The 18,360-nt window shown below is 34.3% G+C and overlaps 1 protein-coding gene across 2 annotated transcripts; it reads right to left on the bottom strand.

The window, feature by feature from the left end:
* Nucleotides 1-3,907: 3,907 nt before the first annotated feature.
* On the bottom strand, nt 3,908-17,092 carry LOC149968855 (mitochondrial uncoupling protein 4-like). 2 transcript variants are annotated; one of them, XM_090154984.1, is made up of 11 exons: nt 14,447-15,603; nt 13,702-13,904; nt 13,528-13,638; nt 12,287-12,349; nt 10,821-10,902; nt 9,926-10,048; nt 6,822-6,934; nt 5,597-5,681; nt 5,440-5,532; nt 5,263-5,365; nt 3,908-4,185 (listed from the first exon to the last, which is right to left on the bottom strand). In XM_090154984.1, the coding sequence occupies exons 2-11, from the start codon at nt 13,760-13,762 to the stop codon at nt 4,114-4,116; spliced, it is 906 nt and encodes a 301-aa protein (XP_090011110.1). In that variant the 5' UTR covers nt 13,763-13,904; nt 14,447-15,603; the 3' UTR covers nt 3,908-4,113. The 2 variants fall into 2 exon arrangements, with proteins under 2 accessions (XP_090011110.1, XP_090011111.1); XM_090154985.1 differs by lacking the exon at nt 3,908-4,185 and having other exon boundaries at nt 5,276-5,365; nt 5,432-5,532; nt 14,447-17,092.
* Between the last annotated feature and the right edge of the window lie 1,268 nt (nt 17,093-18,360).

Genomic DNA, 18,360 nt, shown 5'->3' with positions numbered 1-18,360 from the left:
CCGGCTTTGACCGCATCTGCTTTCCATCAGGATCGTAGAAATAAATATCTCTTTGCCCCGCTGTAGCTCCGGACTTCCGTACTCTGATTTCTCTCAACCACCCATCTGGTAATCCAGGACATGTCTGTCGTCCCGTTGGTACTTGGGGCTCATTTACACCCTCTGTATTTTCGGTGGCATCCACGACCCTTACAGGCTCATCAACAATTTTGTCAACAGACTGCTTCGGAATGGATTCAGTTATTTCATCTGGCCAAAATACAATATCCCCGTCTTCTCTACGGGCTTGTCTGACAACATCAGCTCCTATTTTCTTTTCCACGACTGAGACATGTTTCGACTCTATTACATCTCCATCCTCTGGAAACCACACACGATACCCTATCGTATGCACGGCGTACCCAACAATCACTCCTGGTTTCGACCTTCTCTGAAATTTATTCTTCCTCCGTTGAGGTGGGATATGGACAAATCCCAGACATCCAATACGCCTCAGAAACCTCACACTGGGCTTCTTGTTTATCCAGAGTTCCAGCGGGACTTTATTGCCAAGCTTCGAATGTTTCGATCGATTTTTAAGGAATGTAGCGGTACGTATTAATTCTGCCCACAGGTTATAAGGTAATTCTGCATCTTCCATCATAGCTCTGACGGTATTCAACAGCGTCCTATTTGTTCGTTCGGCCGTACCATTCATTTGGGGCGAATATGTATTTGTACGTTGGTGTCTAATTCCTGCTTCTTTACAATATGTAGTAAACCGATCTGACAGGTACTCCAACCCATTATCCGTTCGCAACGCTCTTATTTTCCTTCCTGATTGTTTCTCAACTTCTGCTCTGTATTCCTTGAAACGTTGGAAAGCCTCACTCTTGTGGGACATTGTATACACCTTCGTATAACGGCTCTTATCATCTATAAACGTGATAAAGTACCTCGCGCCGCCAAGTGACTCAACTGGAGCTGGACCCCAAATATCTGAATGTACAAGATCCAAGAGCTCTTTGCTTCTAATGTCTTTAATTGACGGATATGTATTTCGAGTACTTTTAGCCAGCTTGCAAGGCACACAGAGCTCGAGCTCACCTCGTGGTAAATCCAAACCTCGTACCATGTCATGCGCAGCCATATATTTAAGATCTTCCTCGTTCAAGTGACCCATCCGCCTGTGCCAGAGGCCTACCCCGCTAAAATTATCTTCCTGATTTGTCTTGGCTACATGATTTTGAGGAACGTCGTTAGTAGTAGATATATTTTATATGACATGAGCTTTCACCGTATACAAATTTTCCTCCGCTAATGGCGCTTCAAACGCTATTTTACCATCCGGGAAATAAACGGTATACTTTGACTTCTCTATAACAGACTTATGACCTGCTTGATCGATCAATCGACCTGATATCAGATTACGTCTCATTCCCGGCGCATGCATTACTCCTCTCAACCTGAACATGTTCTTAACTCCATCATCGATCCTGATCCATATATCTCCACGCCCAACAACACATGACTTTCCTTCTCCCATTGTCGCTTCAGTTGAAAATTCTGAATACGTGCAGAACCAGTCTTGATTACTGCAAAAGTGATGTGTAGCGGCTGTGTCAACAATCCAAACGTCTGGATGGGCCTCAACTGTGACAAGTGCCGATGCGATGAATGCACCTCTTCTACCACCTCTTCCTCGAGAGTTGCTACCACCTCTTCGCTCATTTCCATTAGATTCTCTTGATTTATTATGCCTGCAGTCTACTGCCCGATGTCCCCAAATGTGGCAGTTATTACACCTCCCTTGAAATTGACTGCTACGACCTCTTGAGTTGAAACCTCGATTTATTTGCGTCGAAAATGCATTTGATCCTTGATTCTCTGAAGATCGTTGTAGCTGTTGACGCCCATATTCCGCAAGAAGTTGACTCTTTATCATCTCTGGTTTAAATTGAGAATCATCATATCCATAAATTATCGACACCAGACTTTGATAAGACTCCGGAAGAGATCCTATTAACTGATAGGCAACTGTCTTGTCTGCAACTGGCTCACCAGCTTCATCTAATTGTCGCTTTGCGTAATAAACCCGTCCAATAAACTTGATCATATCTTCACCAGGTTGATAATCAATACTGTGAAATTCCCGAAGTAATGTATTAATTCTTGCTCTAGTAGTTGGTTGGAAAGCTGTCTGTAATGTCTTCCATATTTCAGTAGGAGTCTTCTGCCCTTCAATGATGCACCTTAAGTCTTCTGATAAACTCATTGCAATTGTGGTATAGGCTTGGGTTACTCTTTGCTTATACGCCTTCTTAATATCTTCGGATTTCTCTCTATCAGGGGCCTTTTCCTCTTCTGATACTATCTCCCATAATCCGCGATTTTGTAATATTAACTCCATTTCGTACCTCCAGCTTCTATAATTGGTTGTAGTAAGCTTTGTTGTGACTTGTCCCATAACCATTATTCCAGATCCACTCTCCGCCATTTTGTTCAACCTGGTATTCACAACGTGACTAAGCCTTGTCTCTCACCTCCGTAATGCAGCTTCAAGTTTCATTTGTCCCCAGCAGAGATGCCAATTGAAGTAGGGTTTAATAAATACGGAGGATAAAACATAATGTGTTTATTTAAAACTATAATTTAACATAACGAATAAATTAATAAATATTAAGTATTAACTAATTCCAACCATACTCGAGGGAGAGGGAGTGCAAAGACCCAACTGCATCAAACGTAAGCTAGTCTAAAACTGGGGTCAACTACGCATGCTACGCGATAACAAAAACCGCGCCAAATATGACGTCATCAATTTGGATGGCGGCCAATTTAAATAGACCGTGAACGTCATTAAACAACTTTATGACAAAGCTAATATTTAATTTTACCTCATCTTTTCACATATTACCGCCGATATCTCGGGCCGACCTTGTCCGATCGTGTCCCAACTTGTTGGGGTGATAGACCGAGGCTTAGGGGTGGTAGACAGTGCTCGAGCGTCGAGGTCAAGGATCATCTTCAAGGTGAAATTTGAGATTGAAAACAAAAATATGTTTTTTCCAAGGACAAAAATTTTGTTTTTGGACAATATTTTGGGGGTGTTATGGGGGGGGGGGGGGGGTTATGGCGGCCATCTTGGATTTACATGATCATATTTAGTTATCCTCTACTTGTATATTGCCTAGTGTGATATGGACATACTTAAAACACGGGAAAAAGTGCAATGGGAAGTGAAATCTACATTTATAATTTATTTTTATTATTATGCAGGAATTTATAATTAGAAGTTTCATTTAAACCAACGCAGAGGTATTCCTTGGTTTAAATGAAACTTCTAATGAAATCTACATTTTCTAGTACATTTCAAGGGTAGAATACCACACTATACTTAATTACCTGAAATTGTAGGCAAGACTTAACTTCTTATTTCTGTTAGAAATACTTTTTTTTTTATAAGAATCTCTTTATTTATCCTTTTTACAATATTTAGCAAAAAAGACATTAAAATAGATTATCTATATAGACCGCCAACGAAGCTCCCGGAGGAAACGTGCTCAAGATGGAAGCAGCATTACCCCGTTGCACGGCTATCGCAATACGTTGGACGAGGTATTCCACGGAGCGTGGTTCGGATGTGGCATCTCGAATTTTACGCCCTATGGCGTGGATGAGAGCCAAGGCGTCGCGACCGAAGGAGCCCAGCGTTTCGATAGCCACGGCCTTAAATTGGTAGCGGTGTTCGAGGCCCGAAATACTTTACTTTATTTACCTTTAGTGGTTCAATAACAGCCACAAGTTTTAGTTCTCTCCAATGCTTTATTTCCATACAGTACTAGTGGAAAGTGTTCCACTTAATATAAACAATAGTTTGAGCTAGGTATGTTACTATGATTTTCAAACAAAATGATTGTTACACAAGTTCAAACAAACAACTTTTATTTTCTATAGCCATATTTTATCTTCAATATAAAATTTCACAACAGTTGGTCTATTAAACCATAATTATAACTACCATATATAAACTAACAATTCTATTTATAGAGCTATAAATTTTTTTTACATTTGTATATGAATGCAAAATGCATCAAAAATAGGGGTTCTTTTAATTGGAAACTATATTGTGCTTTAAAATGACGTTACTCCAGTAACTTTTCTTAGTTGTTCATATGATAACCAAAATGTCAAGGACCATGGTGCCTAAAAATTTTAAGTTCAAAATTAGTGATGCTTTAAGACATAGTATATTACTATATATTTGGAAAAATACTTGTGACAAGTAAAACCCAAAAGAATTGTTCTCGTATTTGGGTCGTTTACAACATATAGGCATAAATGAATATGTATAACTTTGTATGCAAAACCTTTTTCTGGTTAATTTGGAATTTATAATTGTCGACTATCACCTATTTATCTCTTACGATGAAATTATTCATCTAGGTAATTCTTGCGAGAAGATTGCATTTAGTGAAAATTTTGGCTAAATGTGAAACTTTATTTTGAAAGTGCACTATTTTCCCTTCCGAAATGTCTTTTGGAAAATTAGTGGTAGCCTTATTTCGAAAATACTGGTTTGAAGGCAATACCAATTGCACTGTAGTGAGGAGGATACTTCTCTCTAAGAGAGGCTGTATTTACATATGGGCAAATTGGGAAATACCTGACTCCCCATGTAGGGATGCTGCCTGTGCTTTTGGGTGGATAGAGGTACAGAGTGCATTGCTTTGCCGTGGGGCTTTGATATGCTGAAATTGGTCTTGTCAAAGCAAAAAATAAAAAATGTATACATTTGTAATGTCTAAATCTCCATTTAAACTGCTGCAAAAGCACCCGGAGAAAGGAGTGGGCCACTTATTTTAAAATTTGTTCACTAGTGCCCCATCCCCAAAATTGATGCCACAAAGAAAAATTAACTATAAAATGAATATAAGAAACCCTGATTCGTTCTCTTAGTGGGAGAAGTTATAAAAATAGTCTAGTTACTCAAATTCACCTCAAAAGTATGGCATGAGTGAGAATTAATCTGCTGTAAATTACACTTTTATTCAGGAATTATTAAGGAACCACAGTCTTCCTTAGACATTCCTGTGTACATTTATAATTTCAAGATTACAGTGGTACTGATCAATACGGTCTCATGAAGTGATTTCTTAAATTGTTGCTGTTAAAATAATGTTACACGTTCCAAGTTTATAGATATATAATTATAATTAATACTTATTATCACTTTGAATCTCTGCTAGACTAATATACAAGGAAAACATTAATTCACAGTACCATTCTTGTCCAGCATGGTATGAAACCTTTATAGAGCGCCAGTAGGCCTTCTTCTCTAACAGTTTTCATCATACAATCGACGGAATTTTTGTAGAGCAGTCCCCTTTAAAATATGATTACCGTGAATAGTGTTAAAAGATACCTTTCAGATTTAATTCCTCCTATATACTTTCTTACTGTCCTTTGGTGTTTGTAGGTTGATTCATTATGCGTGTTTTGATTGTATCTGCTGGTGTCCCTAAGAGGGCCGCTATAAGTCCAGAGCATCCACTGTTTTAAAAGACCTAACATAATGTAGCATCCATAGTTAAATGAAAATTTATTTTCACCTTACCTGGATATTATATGAGTTAAGTAATCATCTTTCAAAGAAGTGTGATTAAGAAAGAAATGTTTACTTGTATCGTAGGTTGTTAAATCTAAAAGAAAAAAATAACAGTGTAATTGGAATTATAGGGCAAAAAGGTAAATGAACTTGTGGCCATGTCCAGCACTTATACAATTGTTAGTGACTAGTAGCCCTGCAAGATATTGGCAGTAGCTGGCAGAAAGAAATTGAGTGTTAACTAAGGAGCAGGAGAAGCAAGATATAATAGGCCTTTTGCGTAGTTTAAATTTTAGTCATAATTATCGCCGCCTACCCACTGAGTATAAATTGAATATATGAAAGCTGTCTGCTCATTCAAAAATATATCTGCACAACAGCTAAAAGTTTTTCTTCACATATTTATTTGTCGGATATTAAGGCAGATGGTGCTATACTTCCTAAGCTCAAAGCCTATACCTAGAGATAAGGTAGGAGCATGACCACAGTCCTTTCCACCCCAGTGGACTTGACGTTTGTACTACCTTGGGTGAGTTTATTCTGATTTTAGGCCTAAGCCTCTGATAGCTTTTGTAGCTACAGAACTAGCCTCCCTAGCTTAGTGCACTAGAATTATGCTACAAACGTTTGCTAAACAATTCTTGCAGCCTTAAATTATTAATATCCAATGGTATTTTCAAATGCTAAATAGGTATTTAGCAAAAGAAAAGCATCGTTAAGAATGGGCTCACTAGTGGCAAAAGTAGGTCTATAAAATTTAAATAATCACAAATTAAAATATTGAGGGCTAATTAAACTGGTACAATAACCAGGAATCTACAGAAAAATCAATCATTTACTTCAATAATTTCATTTTCATAGACACCTAACTAACAAAAGATCAAATTAAGGCTATCACTTTTGTCTCATGGTAAAAAACTAAAGGCCTATTAATGCGAGCTAACATTATTGCCCACCTTTATTTATTGGCCCACGGTGGAGAATTGTCACAAAAATACCTGTACCAGTGAAATATATACTGTAAACCTTTTAAAAAAGGTAACCAAAATGTTGGCTCGCGTTAATAGGTCTTTACATGGGAAAAAAATCCAATAAAGAAGCTGAGATCTTTTGTAGATTCCTTAATATACATATACAAAACAGCTTTTGAAAGTCTTTAAATTAATTTTAAAATCTATCACAAACAACGAAACAGTACAGTAGAGCTAAATAAGATAAAGAGGGGGAGTCATACCTCCCAGATTGACCAAAGCACCTCTCTGGACATTAGGTGCCCACCCTTTCCAAAGACCCCTGATACCCCCCTCAGATACAATCTTAGTTACGGCGTGCCAAGTGTTGTGTACTCTGTGAAGAAGAAAAGATTTTCCAAAACACCCTTTTATTTCATAACAGTTAGAGCTTCACAATTTTGCAATCATTTCATTGTTTCACAAATTCAATAATTATCGACACATGCAAGATTTAAATTTTATTTGTGGTGACAATGAGAATGAAGCTCTATTGCGAATTTAGAACCTAGGCTTACGGAACAATGGTATTTAGATTAATTAAAAGTATCTTACTAATACTGTAAATAACCGGTTTATCTAAGAAATTACAAATTCACCTGTTAACAGATGCCACAAGTTTCTTACTAGGTCAGACTGGGTGGAGCTTATATTTGAAATCGAGGGGTAAGACAGTCTCAGATAATCTGTACACCGAGTTTGTGCATTTAGCACTGTTAAAGGTACATATTTTCAAGAGTTCGCGAGTTCCATTTAGCACTGTCAAAGGTACGGCAGTGTACACCGAGTTCACAGAGTGTCTTACCCCTTGTTTAAAATCCAAATGCAAAATTTTCAATTCAAATTGAAAAAAGTAACTCCATTTGTCAGGAACTCTTATAAAATTGGTTTTTCGACCAGTATTTTGACTTCAATATTTAAATTATTAAGTGAATTCAAGATTGCAGGAATTAAACTAAGAGTTAAATAAAAACTTTGCAGTTACTAAACATCCATGTTTATCTTGAAGGGTATAAGGCAATGTGTTGACAATTGATAATAAATTGAGTACATTTTTGAAAAATTGAGCATTTTTTATTGAAAAAGTTGCATAGGAGCTAGTTAATTAATAGACAAACCTAAATACATTCTTATTACTGTTTAATTTCAAATAATGCTACCCAGTAGATGTTAATAAGAAATCAAAATTTCGATTGTTACAAAGTGATAATTTGGTTTTTCAAAGCATAATTATTAGATAATTAAAATAAACTAATTAATTATATAGTTAAAATAAATAAATTAATTATATAATTAAAATAAATAAATAAATTATATAATTAAAATAAATAAATTAATTATATAATTAGAATAAATAAATTAATTAAATAATTAATAATTAACTGCTTTTTGTCTAATGTGGTTTGAATTATTTAATAGTATAAGTTAGCATAAAATATTCTACATTTCATAACTTCTAATATTGACTAACAAGACCCAGTAGAGGTAAAATAAATTGATAATATGACAAAGTAATTAGCAATACCGGCAGGGAAGTAGGGTTATAGTGCTCCAATTTCCAACATTTTTGCTCTTAAATTGTTTTAAATTCAGTTAAAGATCAATATGAGAGTGAGACATTGAAAAGAAAACCCTGTTTCATAGCCAATTAGAACTAATTGGCTATTGTGATAGTACTTCATTGTACGAAGAACGTACTTGGGTTAGTAAGAATGTAAGGGCCACTAGTTTATAAAAGCAAAAGTACTACCTAGGCCTAACTGAAAATCACAATTTAAATTAACACAGTAACAGTGAGGAACTTGGTTTTTCTTCACACAATAATTAAATCTTACTTATTTACAATTTATCTGTACATAATACGTATTTTCTTGAAAGATATGTCTTGATCATAAGGTCCCTTTCAGTTTAACCATGTATTAATTCTTAAATTTTAGGTATTATTAAGTAGCAGTACCCCCTGGAAGCTAATAATCAGCACCACTTTAGGCCCAAGTCAATTAGATAATTTTTAACGCCTTTAAATCAGGTGGTTGGGTTAAAATGTGTAGTTAAGGAATTCTCAAAAGTATTTTGGGCAACGCATCAAAAATTCCTTTGCCTGGTCTGTTTAATTTCTTCTCTTCATGCAATTAATATGGGGACCCTAATTTGGATAGACTTATGGTTGTACGTTGCTAGTCAATTTCTTCCATAATTTTATTTTAATAGGAAACAAGCATAGCCTAACAGTTTTTCTGAGTTAAAAATAACCATTGAAAATTGTTTGAATACTATAAATTACAATTAAGTAATTTTACAGTTACCCAGGGAACAATACAAGTATTGGTGTAAACTATTGGCTATAATTGGGCAATTCAATACATCAAAAAGTATAGTGAATTTCTGGTGTAGCACACCAAATGCCAAAAATTCATCTCAAATAACAGCATAATTATAGCCAAAGACGAACTTTTATTTTGGTTTAATTTCTGCCAAAAATGAAACCCCCCTACTTTATTTACCTTTTGTGGTTTTAAAAAAACGTGTAAGTGTAGATTCTATTGCTCAAAGTGTAGCATCAGTGTTATATATATTTTATCAGCTAAGCTAAAACCCTTGTCACCAAATTTAGGCCCATTAATTCAGGTAGAGTGGTGGTGACAAGCTTTACATGCTACGTGAGCAAACAGCTCCCTACACTCACTACCTCTACAAGTTTCATTGAAGAATAGTTTATAATTTCAATATTTAAATGATAATAGAAATATTTTGTTAAGAACTTTCTCAATAATGTATTTAGGAGCTCTAGACTTAGAACCTTGAAGTTAAAATAGGCCAAAAGAGGAAACGCCAAGCTTCACACAGCATATAGACTTCCAAAATTATTTTTTTAAGTTTGTCTTTTTTCACCTCAGAACAACAAAAGCAAACTCTACTGAAACTTTAACGAACAATAAATAAAGTTATACATGTATAGTATATGTAAGTTTGTTTTGTGATTCCTTTCAGTGGGCATTCGATCCTATTAAAATATAATGACACTGAAATGAGGAAATCTATTTTGCAATAACTGAACATACTTGGTTAATTAGAGCCTCGGTCTACTTAAGAATCCGATATTTGGAAAAGCTATAGCCCCTTTAAGTTCAAAAACTGATATATTTCTGTTATTGAATGGCCCAGGTTCAAATCCCAGATCAGCTAGACATTTAAGTTTTTTAAAATATGTTACGTGTTATAAAATGTGTATAATTATTTTTATACATAAATTTTTTTAAGTGTTAAACTAAAGTTTTCAATAGTTATCATAAAATGTTAAGAAAGCCACAAAAATTAAACAAATAACCTTGGAGGTAATCCTTCTAATTTTCTTCTTCCTTCCATTTGGATTTGAACTTTCACTATATCCATGGGATTTGCTAAGTATTGACCAATACTACCTGCCAGAACTCCGCTTATCACAGACTTCCTGTTAAAAAATTGGCAAAGTTTCAATGAATCTATTTGTTACAAGTAACGATAAGAACATTAGCATTAATTATTTTCGACTCTTCCTATCCATTTTTTTAAATTTCATTTTAAAATAGTCAATAATTTGATAATATATTGTAGCATCCATGGTGCATCAAACAATCTGCCATTGACAAATTTGAAAAAATTTTATTTAAAATTTTGTATACAAAACAAATAAGTAAATTATACTAAGTAATTTATCCATGTGTCAGTATATGACATAATAACTATGAGCGGAGTAATGTCATACCCCAAAAGATAAGCTCCTTTAGCAAGAAACACAACATAAAAAAATTATCATGTGCTGGTCTTATGCTAATTGCATGTGCTCAATATGACAATGAGGTAAATATTAATAGGCCTAATTAATCAACTATAGCGAATTTATTATCATCTTCTTTGCTACCAGTACATGTAACATAATCTGTGTAAGATAAAGGTATTTTTAAATGCAATCTTGTTTTTACTGAGAATTTATGATGCCTGGCCGCTTTCACAAGTCAAGTGAATCATGAAGTTCCATAAACCCTTAACCTTTATTATTTGTCTTTTTTTTTGTAGGATGGGTTTTTCAAAGGACCAATTGCCTTTCCAGCCACTTAATATACATATTTTCTACAAAACATGGTCAAATTGAAATGTTTTATAGAGGGTATACTTATGAAAGATTATGTTACAAATGTTGTTAGTAATAGAAAAACATTTAAAAACAATAATTTGAAACAAACCATAAATCAAGACTCCCATCTGAATTTGTTTCCAGACATTCACGGGCATATTCATAAGTTGTCATTCGAACACCGCTGTAAACTTTTTATTTCAAATAGATTAATTAATTTTATTTAACTAAATTTAACACAAAATGATTATCAATGGCGTTGAAAGTTTCTTTTAAATCATAAAAATTTCATATCAGTAAATTAATAATTTACTCTTAACTTACAGATTCTGTAATTTAAACATTTTAAGAGAAATTTTATAAAATTATGCAAAAACAAATACCAAAAAAAAGCGAAATTTTTATTACTGTCCTAGCATTAAATACTTAAACCTAGAGATATCCCGCTATCAATGACCAAATCACGAAAAATATACCCAGCGTGTAGGAAAGATCTCATTTTGGTCTGTTTGCCAATTTTCACTGATAGCAGGGTAAAAAAGTTTTTGAATCCGTGTTTCATTAATTAAATTCATGGCTCAAATAAAGGTTTATATTGTGTATTTATAGAAGTAAATGAACCAAAGTTACCAGATCACTCAATTTTATAAAAAAATTATTTTAGAAAGAAAAGTGTTTGATTTAATGGCATAAAATATTGGAATTATCTCGACACTGCTTTAAAAAACCAGAAGTCTAAAACATTTTCTCAGAACTTCTTAAAAAATTCAGAATGGGATGTGTGTTCTATTAATTTAAATTTAAAATTGTGACTCCTATGTAAACCAGTTTCTAACTGCTAATGATATCTAAATAAAGAAACCTTTTACTTTTTTAATTTCACTTTTAGATATGCTAAGAAAAATCATCCCTCATTTCTATAATAAAATTTTGAAATAAAATTCTTTACGCCCTACAATGGCTGGAACTAGTCAGTTACAATTGGACTAAATGCAAATGGTTAAAAAAAATTATAACTTCCAATGATTATGATTAAGTGCTAATGTTGCAACTTGTAAGCTGTATTATTGTTGCTAAGTTTACCTTAATTTTATTTGTTAAGTAAATAAATTCGAATTAAAGAATTGCTGCCTGACATGAATGTTGATCATTATCCTAAAATTAAAAGCCAACAATAATTTATACTGAAGTTAGATAGGTTTTAGCAGTGGTACCCGGCTCTTAAGTTTCTATGTATTATTAATAATTATAACTGAAGCGTTGGTTGCAGAAACTTTGAAAGTTATCAATTTTATTATTTATTTTATGTTTATTATTTGTTTGCTTTTTAAATGTTAATTCTGTACAATTTTTATGAATAGTTGACTCGGATTGACTTTAGTATATAGCTTCTTTTCTTAATAGATGGTAGTGGCATAAATACCCACAATTCCCTTTTGAAATTTTCTAGGGCTAAATGTTAGCATCAATTTAATTACCTTCCCATAATGAAAATACTTAAGTTTTTGGGTTAATTTCAATAACTTCAGTTCATTTAATTGTGTTATCTATCATTATAAAAAACGGAATTCTTACTGAAATGTCTGTAAAGAGCCGGTGGTACACCATGCCAGAGTCGAAAGAAACCCTCTTCTTTTACTGAAAACCATAAAACATACTGAACAGACAAGACTGAAACCATTTTCAAATAAATTATATGTTCCACCCTGATAATTTACTAATGTGTTAAAATTGATTTACTTAATTAAAATTGGATTTGTCATTTTAATTTATTTTTAAACATTTTCATGCCTCCTTTTTCCTGCGCAAAATTATTGATAATTTGCATGCATTAGTTATGTAAAATACAGTTTAATTTAATGAATTAAATTTAATTAGTACTTGCAGAAATATATAAGTATTCATCTCCCCTAATATTATTAGCTTGAAACATGTACCTTCAGAGATAAAATAGTAAAACGTTTTGTAAATAATAATAATAATAAATTGTGTCTGTTCAACCACACAGGTCTAAGTCAACTAGGGGCTTGTGAAGCCAAATACCAGTCGCTGGGTTAAATTGCTAATGAGGGTGGTGGCAAGCCCCTTTAAGTCACCCGAACCAACAGCTCCCTACACTTTTTATTACCATTATCCTCAGCAAGTTTTTATGGAAAGGGGAAACCGAAGAGATTGGGGGAAAATCCCTTTAACCAGCAGGGAGAGAACCTACAAACTCAACACACTGAAGGAATGGTTTCGCGTTTTCATCCAGCCTGCAAAGGTAAATATTTTATTTTTAACACCTAGATAAGCCCCGAGCTCTCACTACCACTCGCCTTAATTCATTTGCTCACACCGTTATAAATGACTGGAACTCTTTGCCCCAAGAAATTATTTCCCTTAAAAACTATTCTAAATTTTGGACCTCTTTAATAGACCATTTCAATAAGTATTAGATATTTTTTTCTTTCTTTTTTGTATTTAATAACCTGTTTATCACTGTTCCCTAATCATGTATAACTAACATTTGCCACCCTTTTTTCTGTTATACTCTAGTCCCTATCGGGCATTATCTGTAAATAATTTTTTTTCTTTTTCTTGTCTCACTCATATGATCTCATTGTGGTACATTATATTCTGGAACCACACTACTTTTGTATCTAATCCGAAGTCTGTATACAAGTCGGCAACGGCTTCACAGATGTTTATTGTTCAAATAAATAAATAAATACTTATTTCTGAAACTCATGGGACTTGTAATTATTTTGCTCTGATTTTGCATAGTTACAGAAACCATTTTTGTACTTTTTCAGGAATGCATTCAATATTCATACCAATTCCAACGGCAGTTTTCATCATGCCTCTATATTTGGCCTTGTGATTTAAATCTCCTTTTTCCCCTTGAATTTGTAATCTTGTTTTGATCATATCCAATGGATAAGTGCCTAAAAAATGCAGAGGAAATATACTTATAAAACAATATTTATTTATTTTCCAGATAAACTTACATATTTCTGCAACACATGCGGCTAGAGACGATAGCGTGTATTTGATAGCAAAGTTTTCCATATTGTAAAAAAATACTAGACAAAGTTTGTACTTTCGGGTTAAAATAGTGGGTCTCTAAAACCATTTAAATAAAATAAATTCATTTCCTAGGCGTATTTTATCATTAACTAAACATAACTCCCAATTGTTTGAAATATGCTATCTGAAAAGAAAACAATTGAAATTAGTTTGGGTAACATTTACAATTGAAAAACCTCAACATATTTAAATTTTAAAAATTGTGTCAAAATGTAGGTATGGCGCAGCCAAATATGAATTTATAATTATTGACTGTCTGTTACATCTTAAAAATGTACGAACTAATAGCAGATAATTTATTTAGAATACTACATTTTTAAGCATTTATTTATTCAGATTACACATCAGAAGAAGTTTATAACAAATCTCTTATGGGATGTAAAATGAAAAGATTACAAGTTGATAGATGGCAGTGGCACAAATACCCACAGTTAAACTAGTTAAATTTTCCCCACAAAAAAAGAAAGGCAAGATGTTAAAATTCAATTTAATTAACTTCCCATAGTGAAATGCCTAAGTTTCCGGGTCAATTTCAATAACTTCCGTCGATTTGTATTTTTGTATAGATTTTATGACTAGTGGGTTTTCAGCATTTCCATTACTTGAAGAAAGCAACAATATACTTAAGGAAATATACTAGCATAAAATGAGCAAAGATATCAATACTTATTAGTATTTGACTGGGTGAAGCGAACCAATAGGTGATTCCGAAAAGATTGCTGGTATGTTAGATGTTCACTTTCCTGACTCCAGTGTCACGAGCAGCAGTGCAGCACAGACTCTGATCCCCTTCCCATTAGGATTGTACGTACAGAATGGGAAGATTGTGTAAAACAAATGCGTATGATATATATTTTGTCATACTATTGTATTTCACTGACGTCATAACTGTCGAGATCTGGCAGCCCTGTATAATAACTGATTTTTTATTCTGCTCGTTCTCATCCCGCCCCTTCTAATTTAGAGCTTGTCGGCATCAATATTAAATTATTTTAATGATTTTTACTCACTAATAAATAATTCATAGTCAATCAGTTCAATAGTATATTTATTTATCTTAACCACTATTTCAACAATGATGGTGAAGAATAAAATTGTCATGCATTCCAGGCTTATTAGGGCTATAAAATGTTTTAAAATTAAACCCTTTAAGTCTCCAGGGCCGTATGCAAGAGGGCATTGATATTCTCTGCCCCATGCTGAGTAAAGAAACTACAGGTTTTGTATTGCGTTTGGTTAAAGGGGCTCCAAAGTTCGGTGGCAAAATGTGTGTTAAGTCAGTAAAGTGCAAAATTTACGGTTGACTGTGCCCGCCTCTGCCAAGGCCGAGTGAGGGGTTGCGGGGAATGAAAAGCATACTCAATTTTCTTTTTTTTGCCACCGAACTTTGGAGCCCCTTTAAATACTAAGCACCTGGAAACTTTCTAGGGTGATCTTTATTCCGAAGCCTGGGAAATCTAATTATACCCCTGATGACGGACCAATAGTGCGTCCGAAACTAGTTGGGTTGTAAATATTTATATGTTTTTAAATAAAAAATTTTTGTGCAGTCATAATGAAGGCTGCAAAGCGCTTTGGTTTTAATGACACTCTGTGACTTTGGATCAAAGCTATGCTGACTAATCGTGTGGTGGTATCCTCCCTGCTTGGTGAATCCCTTAAGGTCACCCACCAGCTGTGGAAAATGACCGAGGCCTTTTTTCGGGAAAATTTTCCATATTTTTCATGATTAGTCTACTATATTGTTTATATATTATTTAAATAAAGCGGCATTTTCGCTAAAAGTAAAACTAAACCTCTCATTTAATGATTACTCAATATTTAGGACTATCTTGAGCTAAAGCATGAGGTGAATTACCATGGTGTTATTCTTGACAGCAAACTAATGTGGAAGCCTCATCATCTTGTATTTGTCTCAGATACAAGCTTAAAATAAAGTTCTTAGACAGTTTATTTTTTGGTAAGGGTAGTTAAGAAGGCTAAGATGTTACTTTGTAGAACCAGAGGTGCAGTAAGCAGGTCATAGGCACTTAGCCCTAAAGTGACTTACTGGTTGTACACCATGATCATCAGACCATTGCTCTCTTACGCTACTGTGGCCTGGTGGCCTAGAGTCCGAATATAGACTGTGCAGAGTGATCTGTGCATCTTACAAAGGCTGGCTTGTGTCAGCATCACAGGAGCTATGAGAACAGCCCCAAGTGAATTTCTAGAAATTCCCCTGAACATTCTTCCTCTCCATCTTTTCATAGAGGAAGCTACTGCTATGGGAACCTATAGGCTCAACCTGAATGTTTGGTGGAGGGCTAATATTTGGGATAATAGCCACACCAAGATATACTGCAAAATTTCCAGTCAGCTACCTGTCTTCTTAATGGTTTCTGATATTATGGCTACTAAATTACATTTTAGTAAACCTTTCAATACTTATTTCCCAAGCCGCATGGAATGGTCTAATCACAAAACCCTCGGAGCCAGAGGAGAAATCATCTGGTTTACCAATGGGTCTAAGACTCACTCGGGCTCAGGTTCGGGAATGTATTGTCTTACTAGCAACCTCGACTTCAATGAAAGCCTTGGGTGTTTATGCTAGCGTTTTTTAGGCGGAAATTATAGCTACCTGCATCTGCGTTGACTTTTGTCTTAAAAAGAAGCTTCATGGCAAGGTTATCCAAATCTATTCGGATAGTCAAGCGGCCCCCTTAAGGATCTCAATCAGTTTAGGATTTCTTCTTAACTGGTTTATAGCTGTTAGAATCTCCTCTCGGAGTTAAACACCAACAATAAAGTTCAGCTCTATTGGGCTCCTGGCCACCAGGGATTCTATCGTAATGAGAAGGCCGATGTCTTAGCCAATAAGGGGGCAGAGGCTGGGTTCTTTGGTCCTAAGCCTGCCGTTCCTATCCCCTCTAGCAGAGTGTGTGGCTTTATCTCTAATTCTATGACTGACCATCAACTCAAGCTTTAGCTGCCGCTTGGCTTGAGATGGATGGCCAAAGGCAGGCTAAAGAGTTTACCTCAGGCCTATCTAGGCAGAGAGCATAGGAGTTGCTCTCGCTCTCCAAGTCCAATACTGCCTAATTGACAGGCAGACATCTTTACTTGATTGGTATCAATGATGATCCAATCTGTAGTGCTTGTCAGGTTAAGGAGGAAATACTTCCTCTCGTTTACTTTGTAGGTGCGAGCACCTGCGTATGCATCAGTTGGAAATCTCTGATTTATATAACATGCCCTTACCAAAAAATAAGTTGGTTTTTAGTTGGTATTTAGTTGGTATTCACATTTAAGTTGATATTAAGTTGGTTTTAAGTGGTTAGCATATTTCAGTAAACTAGTTAAGTTGGTAATAAGTTGGTTTTTAGTGGTCAGAAAATTACATATTATTTTTTAAGTAAGTTTTAAGTTGGCTTTAAGTGGTATTTATTAAGTAACATTTTAAGTAAGTTTTAAGTTGGCTTTAAGTGGTCTTTATTAAGTAAAATTTTAAGTAAGTTTTTAGTTGGTTTTAAGTTGGTGTTATGTTGTTTTTAAGTAGGTTTTTAGTTGGTATTTGTCTCAAATACAAACTTAAAACCAACTTAAATAGTTCTTAGACCACTTATTTTTTGGTAAGGGAACCATTTGTTTTTTACGCATTGGTAACAATTAGTTGGTTCCACTTGTATTTTTGGACCATTCCTATTTGTTTCCACATTGGTATTGTTGATGGAATTGGTTTGTTAAGGGTTCTAAATGGGATATTATGATTTTCCAATTGTAGAGTTTATTGGTTTTGCTTATTGGTTCTAAATGGGATATTTCATTATTCCAATTGTAGAATTTTTTTTCCAATTGTGTGTTTTTATTAAATGGGATATTTAGATTTTCCAATTGCAGTGTAGGGGTTTATAGTGGTTCAATTGGAGGTTTATAGTGATTCCAATTGGAGGTTTATAGTGGTTCTAATTGGAGGTTTATAGTGGTTACAATTGGAGGTTTATAGTGGTTCCAATTGGAGGTTTATAGTGGTTCCAATTAGAGGTTTATAGTGGTTCCAATTAGAGGTTTATAGTGGTTCCAATTGCATTTTTACAGTGGTTCAAATTGGTGTTATATTAACAAACCAGTTTGTTCACACAGTTACGCGAATTGTACACGTGTCGTGACACCCCAGTTTAAGAAAAAAAGAAAATTTTTTTCACGTTACGTTGTTTTGGTACTCACACTGGAATTAAACATTACATAGTGTAATGAATGAACCACAACTATAATGATAACATCATAGTTAAGTAGTTATTGAACTGAGTCACACTTTGCCAATAACATTATATTTTTACAGTTTACAATTCAAGAAATGTAATTAGGGAGACCATTCAATTGGTTACTGTGTGCATTTACCTTTAAGACGGATGCATTTGCATGGAAATATTGAAGAGAAATTTTACTAATTTTATTACAGTCAGTTTAGTTGGATGATAAAGCAATTCTGAGGAGACTATAATAGAAAAAAAAACAAGTTTGGTATTTATTGGATAAATTAATTTTACTCGCAGCAATTATGTCTGAAAAAGTATGGCAGTGGGCTATCACTAACTCAG

The sequence above is a fragment of the Leiobunum rupestre genome, chromosome 1 (assembly GCF_980474605.1).
Source record: "Leiobunum rupestre chromosome 1, qqLeiRupe1.1.hap1, whole genome shotgun sequence".
Taxonomy (NCBI): domain Eukaryota; kingdom Metazoa; phylum Arthropoda; class Arachnida; order Opiliones; family Sclerosomatidae; genus Leiobunum; species Leiobunum rupestre.
This window is presented reverse-complemented; position numbering and strand designations above follow the sequence as displayed.